Below are 22,471 nucleotides of genomic sequence, written 5' to 3' on the forward strand. Positions count from 1 at the left end.
GGATTCTGTAGACGTCTGGCAGATGCAAACCCAATGATCTAATTGTATCACCTTTGTTCTAACTGATATCCAGTCTTTGAATGCTCTCTATTCACTATGAATGACTACTGACATGGTATTTATAGGCACTTAATTTTCTTCAATTCTTGTGTTTATTGCCGGTGGCCTTGAAGTAAGATACTAGCCTACAAAGTCATGGGTGGCTTTGTAGCTGGGTTCATATCTCTGTCAGTAGTAATTATCACTTCCTACACTGATGATTGCATAAGCATGAACCTCTAGTATCCTTAGGTATAAACATTGTTAGTATTCATTTTGAAATATGTTATGCATAAATATATATAACTACAGATCAGTTATGTTATACTGTGTTTTAATGTCAATTTGGAAACAAAAGAAATCTTACGAAACCAAGATATCATATAAACATTACCGCGTCCTCAAAGATTGTTGTCAGATGAAAGTAAAAATGCCTATAGATAAGTATCAGAAACCTCTGTCTATATGAAGGGGAATTTTGGCTCTACAGACCCCATGTAACGGTTCCTTTTGGTAATTTAATTTTTTCTATTTTTTTAGCTGAGTTTGGCTTGATTTATGAAGAACTTTTTGATACGCTTGATTTTTTTTCTTTCTGGATTTTTGACTTCTATATCACCATTGATGTTTCTGGTATCTTCGATGACGGGGGGGGGGTTATTCATATAACTTGAATTTCTTCAATATGCTCTTTATTTTTTCCCCAGAAACATGTGTAAGATTTCTTTTGCTCTGAAATTGACATTAATTCACATCATGAAATAATTCTAATTTAATTTATTTTTAGTTTTATAGAAATTATTTTGAATAACTAAAGATTTAAATATTGAGCTTCATTTTGCTTTGGAGATTGATTCTCACAAGTATTGATCTGAACTATATAAAAGAAATTGCTTTTATATCACCACACACATGTACACGCACGCATTATAAGATCCAACATGGCGGCATGAGACATTATCCAGGTTGTTTTCAATTTCATTATTTTGGAGAGTGGGCTTCTATGAACACTAGGTATTTTAAAGTTTGTTTTGACAGACTTTATATAGCCTTCCCTATAGGCCGATTTTATTTATTTATTTTTTTCTCACACAAATATATTTTATGTGTCTGGAAGTGTTCTTACATAGGTTTTGTATCAAAATGCCTCTGATATGTATCGCAAATCAATAATTTAAAAAGTTCAATTAAAGAAGGAACAGTTTGATTTTAACACCCTTATACAGCCTAACATCACAAGTGCATTTGAGAAGTTTTATCACTGCACAAGCAGAACGGCTCGGCATATAAAATGAGCAGTAGGTTTTTTGATAAGACAGGAGCATGTTCAAAATGAAGGTTTCTGTTTAGAGTACAACTGATCCATGATACTTGACTTTTGCATTTGAAATTTTAATTCGAGCCATTATATGAGAATAATTCTATAAAATTATAATTTCATGCAATCAACAGTAGGTTCTCTACAGTGCAATATATTGTGAACTAAATCACTGTGGGGAGTCCCGTACTAGAATAGGCAATCAATTAATTTCGATGACAAAGTATTGAAAGTATGGAACATTCATTGATCCTCATCCAATCCTGGCCAATGTCGCATCTCTCTGCTAGTGTTTTAATAACTGGATGAATCCAGAAATAATAGTAAAACAACTAACATGACATTTTTGGGATTTATCTGATGGAATATTTAAGAAAATTGATTTTTATATCCTAATTTTTTTATGTGAAATGTTCTGTGCTATTTTCTAATGGTTGAATTGGGAAGATGGTTAAAAAAGAAGATGGTTAAAAAAGAAGATGGTTAAAAAAGAAGATGGTTAAAAAAGAAGATGGTTAAAAAAGAAGATGGTTAAAAAAGAAGATGGTTAAAAAAGAAGATGCTCAAAAAACCATAACAAATACGAGTAGATCAAATATTTATAAGCAACTAGACTGGGTGCCCGGCATTGCTCAGGTGTTTGGAGGTTTGTGTTGAGCAAAAAAAAAAAAAAAAAAAATTGGTAGTAGGCAGGCAGGCAGGCTCGAACCCATGACGCAAAGGCAGAAAAGAAAGTGAAAGAAAATCTGACGTCTTACCTTTACTCCATGACGCGATCAGAAGTTCAGAACATTAATATTTAGGCAAAGGTGAAATTAAAAATAAAAACAAACAAACATTGGCCCAACTGTTTCGGAATTCATAGGGAACACAAAGTGGCTTTTATATCTGAGTACACTAGTGCTATTTTATAATGTATTACACTATTAGCAAAAAATTCAATTGGTTAATAGATTTAGTTGCTAAAGCATCTTGTACTGTTGCATTTTTAGTTATTTTGCTTATTTTTTTTGGGGGGTGGGAGGTCCCTGTATCTTATTTTCTCTCTCAATCCATTCATATTTAAATATTTCATCAATGTGGCTTGAAAGTTGAAGAAATGTGTTGCATGGATAGAAATGATATGATGGATATGTCAGACAAGTCTTAAAGACAGGATGATTAACTTATAGGAAGATTGAATATGGACAGTATAGGGAGATGTGTGTAGAACAGGAGACTTCGTTTGTTTAGTCACATTGATAAAATCAATGAGAGTTCCCAGCTTAGTAGATGTAGAATAGTTGAAATAGCAGATTCTGTCCACAAAGGAAGACTGAGGAAAACATGGAAAGAGAGTGAAGATGGATTTGAAAAGATGAGCGATAAAGACCTGGTCAGAAATAGGTTAGCTTGGAAGTCACTTTTTATTTTTTAAACCGTCCAACACATGCCAAGATGTAAAACAGATGTTGAACTGAATATGGTGACAATGATGATAGTTCCCAAAAATCCTCTTAATCTTCCTTTTTTCATTTCTTTCAGAATCATGTCTTGAAATGTTCCAGGTTATTTCTTTTCTTAATATTCTCTGAAAACTTGTTCCAAAAATCTATTACTCTATTAGCAAAAAGAACATTACTTGGTTACTAGATTTTTTTTTTTTTTTTTTTTTTTTAATTTGCTTTAACAATAATTTCCAGATCTAGGAGAAAAAAATGTAATGATTCGGACTAACTATTCTCATCCTAGTCGCTATTTTCACATATCGGCCGATGTAACTTCCCACCTTCTGCAGATGCATCTTTTAAAATTTGATAACCTACATGGAATTTTTTACCCAAATATTGTGAAAATAATAACTCTGTTTAGAATGGTACTCTGAATAAGATGAATAAAACAAATTATTTTAGAATTAAAAAAGAAAATCTTGTCAGAAATTCAAAATTCCTTTTTTTTTTTTCTTTCTTTTAGGTGAGTAAGAAAATCATGAAAATTGAACTTTAAGAAAACAGGAAAATTACTTCATCAAAACAATGACTGGTAAGTCGTTTTTGTTTGTTTTTTTTTTTGGGGGGTGCAAGACTAGTGTTCAGATTGGCATCAAATTAAAATAGCATTCTTTTTCTTTTGTTTTTTGTATTTATTTACTTCCTCACTAAGCAAATTAGGCATAAAGCCGTTTTTTTTATGTGGAGAGTGAGAGGGGAAAGGGGGACCAGCTCTCCCCCCCCCCCCCGAGAGAATTGGAGAGAAGCTGGTACTGCTGCCTCTTGGTATATAGGGTTGCCCCTACATGGACGAGAAACTGATTGCCTCAAGGGCAATAGTTTTTTTAGTGCAGCATCTGCCGGAACAGATACTGCACTTTGATCTTTAATGCCCCGGCCAAAAAGGCCAGGCGCTCCTGTGAAGGGTTGATGCAGATGTAAAATTTTGGATTAGTAAAATTAGGTAAAATTTTAAAGAAAATTTGACGAGTTTTGAACTTCTCTACAAGCTTCAAAATTTTCAATTCGATGATGAAGTCAGTTATGTTCTGTGAGAGTTAGATGTGACGAGCACTTGCTTTTTCTGAAAGGAAGATCCAGACATTTTGTTCTCCCTACCACCAAGAGAATTTTCAGAATTTGTTTGCCAATTACCATTTTGAGCAATAGTGAACCATGGGAAGCAGAGACATCAACCTAAAAAAGAAATTCTGCAAAGATGTTGGAAACCGATTAGTCACATTGATTAATGTTAGAATCTCAAAAACTGATTGTATATTTTTTTTATTCATTTAACTGATAAAACACTAGTTAATATAATCCATCCATGTCAGTTTTCTCATTTTTTTATGAACTATAAAACCAGCTATTAAAAAAAAAAAGGAAATTCTTCTGTTTTTTTTTTTTTTTAATATATATTTTTCAGATTAAAAGTATGCAAAAGTAAAAACCATTGAATTTCAACAAGGTTGTTGATAGTTCTCAATTAAAAAGAGCAAGATATTATTTTATTCAATTTAGTTAAACAAAATTATCATAGGTCGCTACAATAAATTTACTGTTTCAGTCTTAAAAGACATCATCAAGCAACGAGAGACCTCTGGTCTTATGCGAGGTCAGTCATTTAATGGAAACGGAATTTAAAAAAAATAGACGAGAAAAGAAGAAATTAAAAAGTTTTCTTAAAAAAAGCAACCAGACATGCATGATTTTTTTTTTTTAGAAAGGGGCTGCCAGTTTAATCTAATAATGAAAGTGTCTGTCGTTACTTAAATCATGTCATTTTATGTGTTCTGAAAAAAATGAATCAGCTAAGTAATAATTACATAATTTTATTTACAAACACGTTTTGTGATATACAAGTTAAATTTATAATAAAAAATAGAACTGTTTTGTTTACAAAACATTAGTTATATATATATATATATATATATATATATATATATTTGTAAATTTGAGTTTTATAAAAAGCTAAACTTTTTATCCATTTTAAACGGGCAAGAATTGACTTAGAATGAGTGCATTATTCCAAATTGATAAGTGAATATAGTTAAATCTGTGTTCATTTTTGCGTTAAATCTGGTCCTTATTAATCCCTGTGCATAGAATACATAGTTCATTGCATTTTATCATAACAAAGGCAGATACAAAATTTAAGTCAGATTAACCTACTAGTTTCTGAGAAAAAGTGAAGCAGACAAACAATGAGAAATATAATATGCATACATAATTTTAATTACAAAACTGTAAGAAGAATGGATAAACACACAAAAAAAGATGATAAAAATATATTTTTTTTTAAATATGAGTAAAAAAATATCTTGCCAAGATATTTTACAAAACATTTTTTTTTTAATATTGAACTTTTTGTTATAAAAGTCTTTTAATTTTTTATTTATCATCTACTATATAAAAGGCAAAATGTATGTGCGTGTATGTGTGTTTGTATGTCTGCCAAAAACTTCCGACAGACGCGTCGGAATCTGGTATCGTTTTGAAGCTTGATCCTTCGGATGACAAATATTGAAAAATTGGCCAAAAACATTGATTCCTTCATCCTCAACTGGCCAGTTTTTTACAAGGAGGTTTTTGCATCACCATTTTTGCAGATCATCATCATTCGATTGACTATGCTTAATTTCAACGTTCGTAACTTCTGGTTGCGCGATGGAGATATTGGCTAAGACGTTAGGGTCCCCCCTCCCCTTCCTTCGCATTACAAATTCAAGCCTGCCACTTTTTTTTTTTTTTCATTTCCACTTTTTTTGCTTTTTGTTTTATTCTACACACCCAGGCAATGCTGGTTACCTCCACTAGTAAGCAATAAAAGCAAAAGTCCAAAGTCAAAAACCGCTATTAACATAGAATGTGACCTTTTGGATTTTTCTTATCTGAGGTGCCTCAAATCAATTTGATCCACATATTTTTGTTAAGTTACTTTCCTTTCGTTTATAAGGTTCTTTTCTGTATTAGACGGAATAATATTAATTTTTATTTTGCTTTTTATAATTACTAAATATGCAAATGTATGATTTCTGTCAATTGTTTGATATACAATATTATTAATAATTCGGACAATTTTTTTGTAGTATACAATTACTAAACTTTTTAGGCTGTTAAAAATAAGCAAAAGTTATAGCCCATTGACTTAAAATAAGTGCTTTATGCAGAATTGATGGTTGAATATGGTTAGAATTTTTACATTAAATACTAATTCCTATTAATCTTTAACTGTGCATCGAACGAATACTATAATACTTAGTTTGCTGCACCTTATGGCAAAGTTTGATACAAAATTTCAGCTAGATCAGCCTAGTAGTTTCTGAAAAAATGTGGACTGGAATGGACTGACAAAGGAAAATATAACATATTTTTATTGATATTTTTAAAATTTTATCTGGGTTTATTTTATCTCATTTTTCTTTGTGTGAGTAGTTCTATGTACTTTTATGTCTTCTAAGATGTTCGGCTTTGTAATTCTATAATTTAATTGGAGCTCATGTGGCAGAGTAGGTATTTGTTTAAATGTATTGAAAGCGAAAGCGTTTAGTATCAAAACAAGTGTTAAGAGGTGTCTGCTCAATCTGCTGCACGCACTAATCTAGACATGTGTAGATAAAAGAGTAAGTATAACAATATACTCTAAAAGATACGAATCAATATTTAAATTGCTTAATATTTATTCAAATATCCTTTTACGACAATTGAACAAATATTATCTCGGCTATTACAACGAGGTTCTTCTGATTTACTCGTTAAAAGAATCTGAACTGACTGGATTTTATATCAGAAAAGAATAGTAGAAACCGTGAAATAGAAATACAAGAACAGGCTAGACTTTTTACCTATTTACAATGCCTCCCCACGGGACAGAGTTAGACACCAGGGTCGTTTTTTAACGTGGAGAAAAGGTACAAAAATAAAAAATTGTCTCAGTCGTGAAGGACTGCTCCTCCACCGAAAGAGAACAAGAAATGAAAGTGCAGGCTAGACCTTTTAGCCTGTTACAAACAGGCAAAAGTTATGGCCCGTTGACTTAGAATGAGTGCTTTATGCCAAATTGATAGTTGAATATCATTAAATTTGTGCTTATTTTTGCATTAAATACTTATCTCTATTATCTCTAACTGTGCATCAAATAGATACCATAACGCTTAGTCCGTTGTACTTTATCATAATATAGGTCCATACAAAATTTCAGCCAGATTGGCCCAGTGGTTTTCAAGAAACAATAAAACAAACAGACTAAGATAATTATATCTTAATATGTGTCCATTCTGTATGGCAGACAAATGATAATGCTATTTCAAACTGAAGCATGACAGACCAATGATTATGCTATTTCAAACTGAAGCCTGATAAACCAACGATAATGCTATTTCAAATTGAAGCCTAACAGACCAACGATAATGCTATTTCACACTGAAGCCTAACAGACTAACGATAATACTATTTCAAACTGAAGCCTGACAGACTAACGATAATGCTATTTCACACTGAAGCCTGACAGACCAACGATAATGCTATTTCACACTGAAGTCTGACTGACTGATGGAAAATTAAAAACCATGAATAAATATTTCAAGATATACAGAATTTGAAGCTTAAATAATTGGATTCGGCAATAAATAACCTGAATCAGAAATGTACATAAATTTTTTTGTATTATTTGGAGACTAAAATACGTTTACCAAAATGACTGAATATAACTTGAAATGTGGTTGAAATATGAACAAACACTCAAATTGGTTAACAGACAGAACCTCTTATCAAAATGTTTAGACATTTCTAAAAAGAGAAGGGTCCGTTAAATTTACACGTTCTGGAGTGAAAATGCTTTTTTTTAATTTTTTAATTTAAGCATGACAGACAGAACCTCTTTATAGAGATGTAAGGATGTGTCTACAAAAAGAAATTTTCTTTTGATCTATAAAGAACTTGAAGGATTTTTATTTTTTTAAATTAATTCCTGAAGAGAAAAAAAAGAAAAGAAAATTAGTCTTTGATCTGTTGTAATCACAAGTTAGAAGAAAAAAATCGATCTTTTTTCTTTCATTTCAATTTTTTACTTAAAAAAAAAAAAAAAAAAAAATCAGCCGCTATGTCAAAAAGTGGGTGCTGTTTTACAATTACATCGTCATGAAAAAAGCAGCGTCTTATTATTTTTCAAATGTTGGCGTGGTGGCAACTCAAACCCGCAAATAGTCATTCGTTATTAGATTCTTGGTTCATTTCAACGTGTTTCTTTACAGTCGCACTGTCATTAAAAAAAAAAAAAAATGGCGCTTTAACATTTTTTTAAACCATCTAATTTTTTGATGAATACTAAAATAAGCATAAACACTTAAAATCATCAGCTTATTTAATTGATCACTTCTTCAGCAAAATGTGGCACAAGGCCAAAGTTGAAGAAATCCATCTCTCTCTCTCTCTCTCTCTCTCTCTCTTTCAAAGAACTCTAGTTGGTACAAGAACAGCTGCAAACAAACCTATTGGTATTTACTGATAGGCGACCAGCAACGAATAAACCTCTTCTCAAAAGAGGAGGTAATACCTGCGCAGAAAGCCAGCTCTCCCAAGAAAGGACTCTGATTGATTTAAAAATAACCGTGAATGGACCTATTGATATTTACTGATAGGCGACCAACAATGATTAAACCTCGTTGTAAAAAGAGGAGGTAATACCTGAGCAGAAAGCCAGCTTCCCCCAAGAAAGGACTCTGGTTGGTACAAAAATAGTTGTGAATGGACCTATGGGTATTTACTGATAGGCGACCAATAATAAACCAACCTCTTTTTAAAAAGAGGAAATAATGCCTGGGAAGCGTGCACATCTTAAGATTTAACCAAACTTTACCTTGTTCTGACAATGAAGTGCTAGAATGGTGCCAAGACAGGGCTCTACGGACAAACTTATCTTTAGTTGACCTTTGGCAACTAAATATTTTCATTTACTAACCAAATAGAAAAGTTACTAGCCAAACCCACATGATTTTTAGAATATGACATCTTCGTTCAGTGACGAGAATGTACATCATAAAGATTTTTCTGTATTTTTTTTTTTTTTAACAAGTGTAGCTTGAAGGTATAAACATTCTAATTGGTACAGATATTTTTTTAAACAGCCTTTGTCAAAAAAAAGAAGTATATTGTTCTATTAAACTTTTATTGTTTAAATAATTTAACTTTGTTTTATTAAAAAAAAAGTTTGAAAAGATATTTTTCACTCAGAAGTGAGCTTTAGAAGATTGTAAGTGAAAGCAATACCATCGCCAAAAGATAAGAGTTTCATTATTTCTAGTTGCCACTTTGAAAAATCACTCGCAAATGTGACTGTTTCACTCGCAATGTAGAGCCCTGCAAGACTAACCATGACTGGTACAAGCCTTGATAAGTGATGACTCATTAGTGCAGTGGTTTCCAACCACTGTGCCATGGCACATTAGTGGACCATGGAATGATTACTAGTGTGCCATGAAGAGATAATAGCTAGACGCCATTTAATTTTATAAAGATATTTAATTTCTTAATCATGATGATACCACTCAATTCCAACTCTAAGTAAAAAAAAAAAAAGCCATCAAAATCTTAGTGCAATTCTCAACTTCATACCTTTGTGAACTGAGAATGTCTTACCTAAGCAACATTAAAAATAAAAATGTGAAAGACTTAAAAATATTGAAAAAGTGTCTTTCTCACATTTGCCCACCGTATTGCAGCAGTAGTTAAAAAAACACCAGGCACAGCTGTCCCACTGACATTCATCATTATTCTTCTATACCAGATATTGAATACAGAATGTCTTGATTTATGTGAATAAAAATTCTCCTTATATAAGTTGCTTTGTTGTTTTTTTATTATTATTGCAAAAAGGCTTTGAGTAGAAAATACTAATTTTTCTATGGTAGGTGTGACATGAAAATTTAAATAAGCCCAATAGCAAGCCGGCATGTAAAAAAGGTTGGGAACCACTTCATTAGTCTGTTTAAAAAATCTTCTGATTGATAAAGAAGGTGGTTCAGATGAGTCTCAAAGTTATGATGAAATGATTTTCAAGAATGAAACCTCAGTTTGATATGAAAAATATGGTCAATACTATTTGGAAATAATAAATGTTATATTTAGGAGGATGTCTCCAACCTTCCTGCAAGAACTGCAAAAACATAACGTCATCACCCCCAACCAAGATTATGGACCACTTGTGAATTTCATATTACCTAAACACTTCATCCTTTGGGGGAAGCAGGTTCAACTCCTGGCTGAATTTTTAAACTTACCATTCTACTTAATGAAATGAGTGATATGCAAGAACAGAGACTATAGTAACATTCGTTGTGGTTATCGGTTTTCTACAGAATTGGCCGTGTCTCATTTGCGTGATTTCCAAGAGAGTCATCTGAAAACCTTAGTTTTCTCTCACTTGAAAAATGTTCAATAACGTCACGTTTTTCAAGTGAGAGAAATATTAGTAATAACGTGTGTGTGTGTATGTATATATGACAAAATGTCTATATTCCAAATTCCAAGATTGTGTCCATCTTACCATTTATTTCTTTCAGCATATTAAAATGTTCAATTCTTGACAGCACTTGTTTCATAGCGCAGAAACATTCATATAATTATGGCAATTTTTTAATCTTTTCCATCCTGACTTATCCGAAGAATAGGAACTCATCAACTTTAAAAGAAAATAAAAGGAATATGGCCATCTATAATATAAAAGCGAAAATGTGTGTGTGTGTGCGCGCATTTTTTTTTTTTTTTTTGTATATCCGGCGAAGGTTTTTGGAGGGGGGGGGCTCGGGGGGAGGATCACTCATTCTTACAACTTTTTATATACTCGCTAGATTATAATATCTCCGATTTACGAAACGAGGTCACGTGTATATCTTTTATTTCAGCAACTTTTATGTTACAAAAATTCTCACTGCACTGTGATTTCATTTCTCTATGCCGTGATGTTTGACCTAGAAAACCACACGTTGACATTCGTTCAATCACCTGCTTTTTTAAACGTTTAATTTCAACCATTATCACTTTTCTGCCCTTGTAGTGTCGTGGTAAGTTATCAGGATATTTGCCTCAAGGTTTCGGGTTCAAGTCTACCTCCCTACCAAAACTATTTTTTTCTTTTACATTTACGGGCAACGCAGCCCCCCCCCCCCTAGTAATTACATGAATCCGAAAAAAATCAAAGATGGCATAAAAATTACACAACACAATTGCAACTACTCTTCCGATTTTTATTGGACTTATCAGGATAATGCAACGCTCAACAGTCCTGCACACCTAATTGATGTAATCTTCCTATTGAATCAATGATTAAATTTATATGCATTAGTATATACTTTTATTTATTTATTTTTTTCTTTTCTTTTCAATCCTATGTTTATATTCCTTATGAGTTTGTATTTAGGAAGTAAAATTTATTCACGAGTAGGAGGGAAGAGTATGTTCGTAAAAGTCAATGGTGTATTAGCTTCTTTTTATCTATAATATAAAGCTGGACGTCTGTGTGTGTGTCTGGTCACGAATAGGCTCCTATATGGTTGACTATTATAGAAAACTGATCACATATAATGATAGATGTATCGAGACACAGGAATGGGTATGTTTGATCTGGCATAATGATGATTCATTAAAATTGTGGGGTCTGCGTACACGCTTGGTCCACAAAGTTTTGAAATAAAAAATTTAAAAATTAAAAAAAAAAAAACGTTTACAAGTGTTTTTTATGTAGATGTACATGAGAATACTTTGATAAGTATGTTTTAACTTAAATAGGGATGGTATAATAAAATTGTGGGGTCTGCGTTTGCGCCTGGCCTCCATAGAATGGAAATAGGCACAAACTTTAATAAAGACTTTTCATCTCTATCTGCGTAAGTATACTTTGATAATTATGTTTCAGTTTGAAGAAATATGGTATAATAAAATTATGGGTTGTTCGTTCGCACCTGACCTCCATAGAATAGAAATATGTCACAAAGTTTAACAAGGTTTTTAATATAGATCTACAGAATATTGTGATAAGTGTTTCAGTGTGAACAGGTATGGTATAATAAATTATGGGGTTTATCTATTTTATTTTTATTTTCATCATATTTTGCTTTGGTTTTGATACCCCCAAATTCGAAGCTATCTCTTTACAACCCTTCCTTTTCATAACCTATCATACTTTCATAAATCAGAGTCCATTTTCTGTAGGCCGTTTTTGAACCCAGTCAACGACGGGTACTTTTGCTAGTATATATATAGAGAGAGACTAGCACGCTTCCTGGCATTGCTCGATTGTAAAATATGCTTAAATATGATGTTTTAATTTATGCAGATTTTATATTTATTATAGAGTCAATTCTCTATTGATTATTATATTGTACCCAATATAGTAGTGATTTCAAAGGTTAAAAAAAAAGAATGACTTGAGTGCCATCAGCTAGAATTGAAACCAAAATATTTAGCTCTCCAGTGGTATTCACTACAATATGACCTAAGGACATATAGATATGAAACCTTAAAAATTAACACAGTTTAATGTATAAATGTATATTTGTGTATGCATAGAAGATAGACGTTTAGTCTACTTACACCTGCCAAATTCCAATTTTTCAATTTTGTACCCCTTAGCAGCTATTTTTATGGGCTAAAAACTAAATTGAATTTGTTCCACAAGTCTGAATCCCTTAATATAGGTACCTCCAACACATGTCAGTTTTAACTCCCCCCCCCCGCTCTGTATGTAACACAATGTAACTGTAATTTAATTTTATATTATCGTCATAACTTTTTTACCATTTAAAAGAAGCTTCAAATAAACTGTTAATATTTAAAAAAAATTTCTTACAGCATACAAAAATCATGAAAATGCGAGATAAAAAAATCGTGTTTACATTATCGACGCTTTAAAACAATGTTCCTATTTAGTAACGTTTTTTAAGAGTGTGACACCCCCATGTTTTAAAAATCTAGTAAAAATCAAATAATCGTCATATTTTCCTGAAATTTTCGATATTTATTCATTATTAAATAAATTTACATAATAAAAGTAGGTTTCGTTAAATATATTAGAGGAATTATTTTTTTTTAGGTGTTTTACCTCCCCCCCTCCATATTTTATGTTACGAAAACTAAAAAAAATAAATGTAGATCGATAAAAATTTCACCTTTTTTTAAAGCTGAAAAGATCAAATAATTAGAAAATAGTTATTGTTTTATATATATATATATATATATATATATATATATATATATAATCCCATCATTTTTTATTCACTTACCTTAAGTTGTAAATAAAACTGGACATAAAATCAATATTATTATGTTAAAAAAATAAAATAAACAATTTTTCTTGATTTTTTTTTTCTCAGTAATATAATTATTCGAATTACTACAAAAAAAAACAGAATTTAAAAAAAAATATTTTTAAAAAGTTTTAAATGATATTAAATTCAATTATTACGCAACATGAAGTTTAAACAGCTTTTTTTTTTTTAATATAGCAGGCTTCCAATAATAAAAAAAATATATTCATATAATAGAAGATATGACTTGAGATAATAAAAATTGGAAAAGCAAAATCAACTAAAAAAAAATTCGTTTGGATTTGATTATTTAAAATGACAGAGGGTCATATTCAGATTTTGAGCCGTTTTTCCAAAAAAAAAGTATGGCGCCTGTAAGCACGGCATCTTTAGATACATGTAATCAACAGAACAGGTTAAATTAATTTAATCGTCTGTGTAGTTCGTTATTAAAAATCTACTTGTTTTATAAAACGTAAGTCTTATATTGTTTTTTATCCATTTTTTTATTGTACATTTAATTTATTCATAAATTTCTGCATAAATGATCTTCCATAGAAATTGGCCCAAACACATGAAATGATGACGTCACTACTTATTGTGTATAATAATGACCTTCTACACAACGGTTTGGAGGTACCTATCTTAATATATCAAGTTTCAAGTTTGTAGACCAAAAATTGACAGTAGTTTGATAGAGACCGTTCAACACACAGAGACAAGGTCACTTATATATATACTAGCATTGCCCGGTTGTAAAATACGCTTAAATATATTTTAATTTATGCAGATTCTGTAGTTATTATTATGGAACCAATTCTCTATTGGTTATTATGTTGTACTCAATATATAGTAGTGATATTAAAAGTTTAAAAATAATAATTAACTAGAATCAAACCAAAAACATTTAATGCTCCAGGCTTTGTCATTAACATTTGAGCTATCAACACATAGATAGGATAAGAAAATGTTAAAAGTTAAGCAACTTTAACATGTAAATGTATATCCACGCATATGTTAAAATAACTGGTTTAGTCAACTTTCTCCTGCCAAGTTTAATCTTTTTCTTTTTTTTTTTTTCAATTTTGACCTCTTAGCTATTTTACCAACTAAAAATCAAACTGAATTTGATCCACAGGTCAAAATCTCCTATATATAGGGTGACCCCAAAAAACGGGCCCCAACTCTAATTAGGCTCCGTTTCTTAGTGTTTTGTCCGAATGAAATGAAACTTTGGTCATTACTAGTTTATTATATTCAAAACATCACATCAAAACACTAGGGTCTTTGGCCTTTTTTTTTCTCCGTTCTACAGCATATGTTTTAGATGGCCTCCATTTAGCTCCGCGCATTTCTTGAGGCGCAGAACGAAGTCGTCCATGACGTTCTTATAGACCGAATTGGTAATCGCTCTCATCTCCTCCCTGATGGCTTCCTTGAGTTCCATGATGGTTCTGGGTTTCCCTGCGTAGACTGTCCTTAAGATAGCCCCAAAGAAAAAAATATGGGGGGCTTAGGTCTGGACTATGTGGTGCCCACTCAAAATAAGTCTTGAGACTGATCACTTGGCCTCCGAAATTCTCTTTCAGCCAATCTCAGGACAGGTTTGAGGTGTAAGAACTTGCTCTGTCCTGCTGGAACCCGAACTTGCTCATGAACGACGAGTAGATGGTCTGGAGCTCACTTTTGAGAACCTACACATACCGCTCCTTGGTGACTGTCACTGCTGCGCCAGATTCTTCGATAAAGATTGGTCCGATGATGCCGAGATTGCAGCCCACACTATGCACTTAGGAGAGTGCAGGGGCTATGTGGCTACTTCATTGGGTCTGGAGGACCCCCAAAAGACATTTGTCTTGGAGTTCACCTTTGCATTAAGATGGAAGTGGGCTTCATCTGAAGTCCAAAGGAGGTTAAGGAAACTTGGTGTCTCCTCGATCTTCTCGAGCATCTTGACTGCCATAGCCCTCCTTTGCTTCTTGTCTGAAGCTGTAATGGTCTGAAGCATCTGTATTCTGTATGGGTAAGCCTTGATATCGTTCACCAGCACTCTCCTGCAAGTCTCACGAGACATACCAAGGGATTGACTTCGCTTACACACAAAGCGTTTCGGACTCTGCTGGAGAGAATCTCTCACTCTTTCGACCAGCTCGGCTGTTCACTTCTTGGGACGTCCCGAGTGGCTTGGACGGTTCTCTCTGGCAGTGTTGAGGTTCTCCACGGTCCCATACTTCTCAAAGTGGTCCACCCAGTTCTGAATTCTGCTTTTGGATGGAGCCTTTTCACATTCGAACTGACGCATGAAACTGTCCTGGGTTTTCTTAAACGAGCCTGTCTTGTAGTAAAATTCAACACAGTGTATTCTTTGTCCCAACTCCCACTGGGGTCTTGGTGTGCTCGCGGTCATTGATTCTGCCATGTCCTGTAAAATAAGGGCAATCGGTGAATAAATAATGGAGATATTACATAAAGTGTACACGGTGCCCCGTTTTTATGGGTCACCCTGTATTAAGTTTCAAGTCTGTAGACCCAAACTTGAGAGAAGAGTTTGATAAAGACCGGTCAGTATAGATACATAGACAAGGTCACTTATATATACAGTAGAACCCTGCGATATGGCATTAGAAATTAGTAACAAAATACAGTACAGTATATTTTTATAATCAAATAACATTAGAAATAGGACTGTAAGGTGGGAAAATACTGTAACCAGGGGTCAGAAAAACATTGTATTCCACATCATAACCTGGAGGAAAAAAAAACGTATCCTAGGGGTTCAACTGTGTGTGTGTGTGTCTACTAGACTACCCGTGACCCGTTGGATCAGTATGTTATATTAGGTATGGAATTAATGTATGAGCATGACACTTGTGACGTAAAGAAAATAGTTTTTTATGACATAACAGAAACATTTCTATGAAAGTATATTAAAATGAAAAAAGAATATAGATAGATTTCTATGAGTCGTTTTGTTTATAATTGGTTAGTTTTGAAGAAAAAAAAAACAAAAAAAACTTACAGCCATTGAATTATAAGTGGCTTGCCATACTTATAGGTAAATGTGCACTGAACAGATACCATAATACTTAAAGTTAAATTCAAATTTTGATATATCTTTTAATTTAAACGCGAGAAAAAAAAAAACAATTGGGACGCTGAAAACGTACACAGTAAAACAATACGTTTTGTTGTCGCATTGATTATTTATTTGTAACGTAAATTAAAAAAAAACATTTTCGGGGTTATTTATTTATGTTAGTAGTGTAGAAGAAAATGTATGAATATTTTTTAAGAAAGGTGTATTAAAAAATGGAGAATACATTTAAAAAAAGGCGGTGAGCAAATCGCTGTTGTAAAATGCTCTTATGGTTGTCAACAGGTTAAAGTAGATTTATTTGTAAGAAAATTGCGTTAAAATTACTTAAACGTAATACGGTAATGAACGATGTAAAAAATAGAAAAAGCAGAAAGTATTAACAATTGTTTATTTGGATAATTTAAACGCGAAAAAAAAATATTGGGACACTGAAAACATACACAGTATAACAATACGTTTTATTGTCGCGTTGATTATTTAGTATAATATATGTTGTATATATTAAACAGGTCGATGATTATACGTATTATTAATAATCACGTTTTGCGTTTGCTTCCCGTATCTTGAAGTTTTTATTCAATAAATTTAAGATATTCGCTTTTTGTAAGGACGTCCGTTTGTTCGAACGAAACCGGCCCAACGATTTGTGTTTATTTGTTGACGCCGTTATTGGTTTATGTTTATGTACGCATGTGCAACCGGAAGTCGTAAACCAGATGTTGGGTTACGACACCTGTTACCAGGTCATTTGAGTTTTATAATTATATAGTATATAATTCCCTCCCTCTCTCTTTCTCACTCTCTCTCCCTCTCTCCATCCCTCCCCCCCTCTCTCTCTCTCCCTCCCTTCCTCTCTCTCTCTCTCTCTCCCTCCCTTCCTCTCTCTCTCTCTCTCCCTCCCTTCCTCTCTCTCTCTCTCCCTCCCTTCCTCTCTCTTTCTCTCCCTCCCTTCCTCTCTCTTTCTCTCCCTCCCTCTCTCTCTTTCTCTCCCTCCCTCTCTCTCTTTCTCTTGAAAAGTGAAACTGATTCATTCTCAATCTTTATTTCCCAATGGATATCTTTGATTACCGAACTCATTCAAAATCCAAAATCTTCACATGATAGACATCGTGAATAATGGTTGAAAGCAAACGTTATGCGTAAATGGTTGAAGATGTTATGAATTATGCTGCATTAAAACTTTGACCAAAATGATTGGATTTTGCATTGAATAACCCTAAAATGTTTGATATGCCTCCAAACACTTCTCTGAAATAGTTTTGAATCTGTTAATAATGTTTCGAGTCTCCACATTGAAATATTTAATAATGTCTGACCCTTCACTTATTTATTGCTTTTTTTCTGACATGTTTATCATTTAATTTCTTCCCTTCATTAAGAGTTCGTTTCTTTTTAGAGTGAAATTTTAAAAGACCAAAAAAAGTATGGAATATCAATAATTGTTGTCGATTTCATTGATTAAGTCAACGTGAGTTTTATTTTTCACAACATTTCAGTCAACGTAAACTCTGACCTTTTTAAGGTGTATCTTGTTGAACTGAGGAATCTTTCTTTAGAACTCGTAAATATGCACAAAATTTCGAACAAAACCTTTTTATTTAATCCACGAGGGTTAGCATGCTCTCCTTCTGTCAGCCATGTCTGGATAGAAGTCTTAAGTAATGCAAAATTGTATGTTGAGTCTCATCCACACTGAGGATTGAACCATCAACCGCCAGAAAAGCAGAACTCACAAGTAGATTTGACTAAGTACTATGTTCACTACGTTACGAGTTCTTGTAAACGATTCGTAATTGTATGGTAAACGTTGTGAAAATATGATACAGAAGATGAGAACAGTAGTGTGAAGAATCCAAATAATGTGAATAATCAATCATCATCTCAAAAATTCAGAGCCAAGTCTGACTTTTTGGTTGTTTCGAAACATGCTAATCGATTTTGCTGTTGTCCTTGCAGTTTGATTGAATTTGATTCACATCATCATAAGTGTATCAAGGTCTCTCTTTTTCTCCATCTCTCTCCCTCCATCTCTCTCCCTCTCTCCCTCCCCCTCTCTTTTTCTCTTTCCCTCCCTCTCTCTTTTTCTCTCCCTCCCTCTCTCTTTCACTCTTTCCCTCCCTCCCTCCCTCTCTCTTTTTCTCTTTCCCTCCCTCCCTCTCTTTCTTTCTCTCCTTCCTTCCCTCCCTCTCTTTCTTTCTCTCCTTCCTTCCCTCCCTCTCTTTCTTTCTCTCCTTCCCTCCCTCTCTTTCTTTCTCTCCTTCCCTCCCTCTCTTTCTTTCTCTCCTTCCCTCCCTCTCTTTCTTTCTCTCCTTCCCTCCCTCCCCCTCTCTTTTCTCCTTCCCTCCCTCTCCCTCTCTTTTTCTCCTTCCCTCCCTCCCTCCCTCTCTTTTTCTCCTTCCCTCCCTCCCTCTCTTTCTTTCTCTCCTTCCCTCTCTTTCTTTCTCTCCTTCCCTCTCTTTCTTTCTCTCCTTTCCTCTCTTTCTTTCTCTCCTTCCCTCTCTTTCTTTCTCTCCTTCCCTCTCTTTCTTTCTCTCCTTCCCTCTCTTTCTTTCTCTCCTTCCCTCTCTCTCCTTCCCTCCCCCCTCTCTCTCCTTCCTTCCCTCCCTCTCTCTCCTTCCTTCCCTCCCTCTCTCTCACCCTCCCTCTCTCTCACCTTCCTTACCTCTCTCTTTCCTTCCCTCCCTTCCTCTCTATCCTTCCCTCTCTGTCCTTCCCTCTATCCTTCCCTCTCTGTCCTTCCCTCTCCTTCCCTCCCCCCTCTCTCTCCTCCCCTCCCCCTCTCTCTCCTCCCCTCCCCCTCTCTCTCCTTCCCTCCCCCTCTCTCTCCTTCCCTCCCCCTCTCTCTCCTTCCCTCCCTCTCTCTCTTTTTTTCTCCCTTCTCTCTCTTTCTCTCTTTCTCTCCTTCCCTCCATCTCTCCCTCCCTCTCTCTTTCTCTCCCTCCCTCTCTCTTTCTCTCCCTCCCTCTCTCTCTTTCTCTTCCTCCCTCTCTCTTTCTCTTCCTCCCTCTCTTTCTCTTCCTCCCTCATTCGCTTTCTCTCTCTTTTTATTTCTTTCTTTTTCTTTTTCCCTCTCTTCCTTTCACATTACTTGTTTAAAACCAATACCGAAAATGGTTATTGATTGAACAAGTATTTAAAAAAAAAATTTTTTTATATAACAATTCTTAAATATTTATTTGCTTTCTTTCCTCATCTTAACAACTTGCGATTTCTCTTTTTCCCTTACCCTGGTGCACTAACATAAATCATTTCTTACATCATATGCCCTCCATATTTACATGCCTTAAGTAGGGACGTGCATTGATTTCATATCGTTTTTTCACCTGCCTTACGTGAACCAATAAACACGAATTATCTCTACATGTTCAAATTTCCATAGACTCATTCGACGAACAATAAAATGGACTCTTGCTAAAATTATATATTGGTTATTATATATTGCAAGGAATAATTTGCGTCTTTGTAGGTGCATGTTCAAACCAGCTTTTGCTTTGTGAATTTTCTGTGTCCCCAACTCAATAGATTAATTAACCGTTTCATTTAATAACTAGTAGAAACACCTATGTTCCCGCAACCCATAAAAACCATATCTTTTTATTTATTTTTTTTTACATTCATTCAATTTTTGGACTGGGGCCCAAGGATATATACACAGCATTGATTTGGTGAGCTATGGCGTAAAATTGTCATTAATTGAAATAAATTTTAGTTAACATAGGCTTTAGTGTGTGTATGTGTGTGTGTGTGACTAGCTGGTCGCCTGCCATTGTCCGGTCATACAATACACTTAAACATGATTTTTTTTTAATTTATGCAGATTGTGTATGTGTTATTATAGAATCAATCATCTATTGATTATTATATATTGCAAGGAATAATTTGCCTGGTGAACTAATTCGCAAAAGCAGTAAAAGAAAAATAAACAAATAATAATGTTGTTCATCAAATTCCGTCTGTGTTTGTTTACAATATCACGTCAGCTGATATTTAGGCTTGATGATGAGTGCGCTGGAAAATTTATTAAAATATGCAAACGAATAAATGATTTGCAGCGATTTTAAATGGTACATCTTTTATCATCAATTTAACTCATTAATAAGAAAAAATTAAAATAAAATGGTGAGGTACACCCAGGCTTAAACAGGCGATCATTCGATCTGTAGTCGAATGCTCTACCACTGAGCTATATTTACAGATGTCAATAATTCTGGGTTTTTTTTTGTTTTGTTTTTTTTTTTTTGTTTTTTTTAAGAAATCTTTTGCTAAGATTTTATTATCTCTCTTACCAGTGTAACATATGACAATTCCCCTGTAAAAATTCTTCTTTTATTTATTTATAAGAAAGAAAGACTATTTTTTTTATTATTTTTGATACTTATCGGATGAATTTCTGTACAAAACATATCTAAGAACACTGCCAGACATATGAATTACCTGTGTGTGAAATTTGCAAAATATAGGCTCAGCCGTTTCGGAATCTACGAGGAAGGAACACACACACGCAGAATGACTTTTATATAATAGATATTATCATTCCAAATGCCAAAAGATGGAATCGGTTCATACTCATAAATTTTTATTTATTTTTTGTTTTTATTAGACATGCGTCTGTGGCGGTGGATGTTACCGGTTATAGGCTGCGTGTTCGATTACTAGAGGGTCGAAGGTCGTCGTTTGTAATTCGGACAGTGTAATAAAACAATCAGCAATAAAGAGCACGTGTTACGAGTACATTTAAGGAGATTTAGAATAAAGCACACTAAAACGGTGTTACGTATTTACATATATAGAGAGGGCTTTATTTATACAGAAGTATTGAAGAATACAAGATGTTGGCGTACAAGCGTGCGTGTATATTTCATGCATCAAGTTTGTCTGGAAGAGTTCATTGTATGTACGTGTGTATGAAGCAAAATATTCGTTGTGTATATATTAGTGTGCATGCGTGTGTCTAGATTCGTTGACTGTTCATCGTGTATGCGTATGCGGATGTATATGATAGTCCATTCTTACCTTGAAAGAATACAGACACACGTATGCACACGAGTATATACACAACATCTAGAATTATAACTAACGGTGTACATACTCTAAAAGTGGAAATTCACCTGAATGGGCTTAATTTTTGTTAGAATATGAAGTATATTTTATGGAATATATACTTTTTCATAATCCTAAGAATGTGTGTGCGTGTGTGTGTGTGTATATATATATATATATATATATATATATATATATATATATATAGGAAAAACTTGTTTGAGTTCTCCGACCTGATGAAAAGAAGTTTACATTGTTGACATCTAGATTTCACTTACATTCGGAAGGTGCTGCATGATAACACAGGGGTAGACTGTTAGTTTGATAGTCGGATTTCAGTCCCGGCTTGAAGCACTTGTCTAGCCGCACTGACTGATGTAAACAGTGAAACAGTACTATCTGTGAATGAGTAGATGTCTATCTATCTATCTATCTATCTATCTCTATATATATATATATATATAGTTCAGAACAAATCCGACACAATTTGAAAAAGAAAGAAGAAAACACCATATCTTAACCAATAATTGATGTATTTACATTCAAGATGCACCTTTTGGAGGATCCTGCCAAATACAGCTCACCCAAAGAAACTCTCCTAAATTTTCACCATGACCTCCAAGCACCACTTGCAGCCTTTACAGTGTCCTTCGAGAGACACTAGACCACTAGTTTGATCTTGGCAATCAGCTTGTCTTTGTTTTTTACAAGTCTGATGAAACAGACAGTAAGGTTTCAATCCGGAAGCAATTGTAATGGATTAAGTCCATACTTGAGATTGTAAAATAAAAAACATATTCAACTCTACTGACGTATTGAGCACTTTTATCCTGTTTTTACAATTTCTACCTCTGAATATCTATATATCTATAAAAGTGAACGTGTTTGTGTGTCTGCATACATTTCTCTACACAATAACTGTCAATTTTAAGTCTACAGACTCGAAATTTGATGTACAGGGTACTGAGATTTGGGAAAATCTTTGTAATCCGTTTTCGGCCAGAAATTTGGCTGTTAAGCGGTCAAAGTTCAACGATTTGACCTTTGAGAACTCTACCAAACTCCTCCGCCAATTTTGGGTTTAAACACTTGACATTTTAGGTATATGTTCCTGTGACAGGGATCTAACTTAATAACATGATTTGAGCCCCAAACAATAAATGTTAAAGGGTCATAATAGGGGTCAAAGTTTAAAAAAAATTAGCCA

At 33.7% G+C, this 22,471-nt stretch overlaps 1 protein-coding gene across 14 annotated transcripts in view; it reads left to right on the forward strand.

Annotated features, from left to right (window-relative positions):
• The window catches only part of LOC145263738 (uncharacterized), a 727,869-nt gene that overhangs the window by 463,971 nt on the left and 241,427 nt on the right, over window positions 1-22,471 (forward strand). For 8 of the 14 annotated variants that reach the window (XM_080120720.1, XM_080120727.1, XM_080120718.1 and 5 more), the window contains one exon: window positions 3,311-3,379. The exons of the other annotated variants lie outside the window; for them this stretch is intronic. Coding sequence is in view for 4 of the 8 variants with exons in the window: in XM_080120727.1 (XP_079976853.1) it covers window positions 3,373-3,379 (7 nt within the window). In the remaining 4 variants the exon portion in view is untranslated. The remainder of the gene's footprint in view (window positions 1-3,310; window positions 3,380-22,471) is intronic. 14 annotated transcript variants of the gene reach the window in all.

Source organism: Euprymna scolopes, chromosome 39, assembly GCF_053919585.1.
Source record: "Euprymna scolopes isolate OS-2025 chromosome 39, ASM5391958v1, whole genome shotgun sequence".
NCBI classification, from domain to species: domain Eukaryota; kingdom Metazoa; phylum Mollusca; class Cephalopoda; order Sepiida; family Sepiolidae; genus Euprymna; species Euprymna scolopes.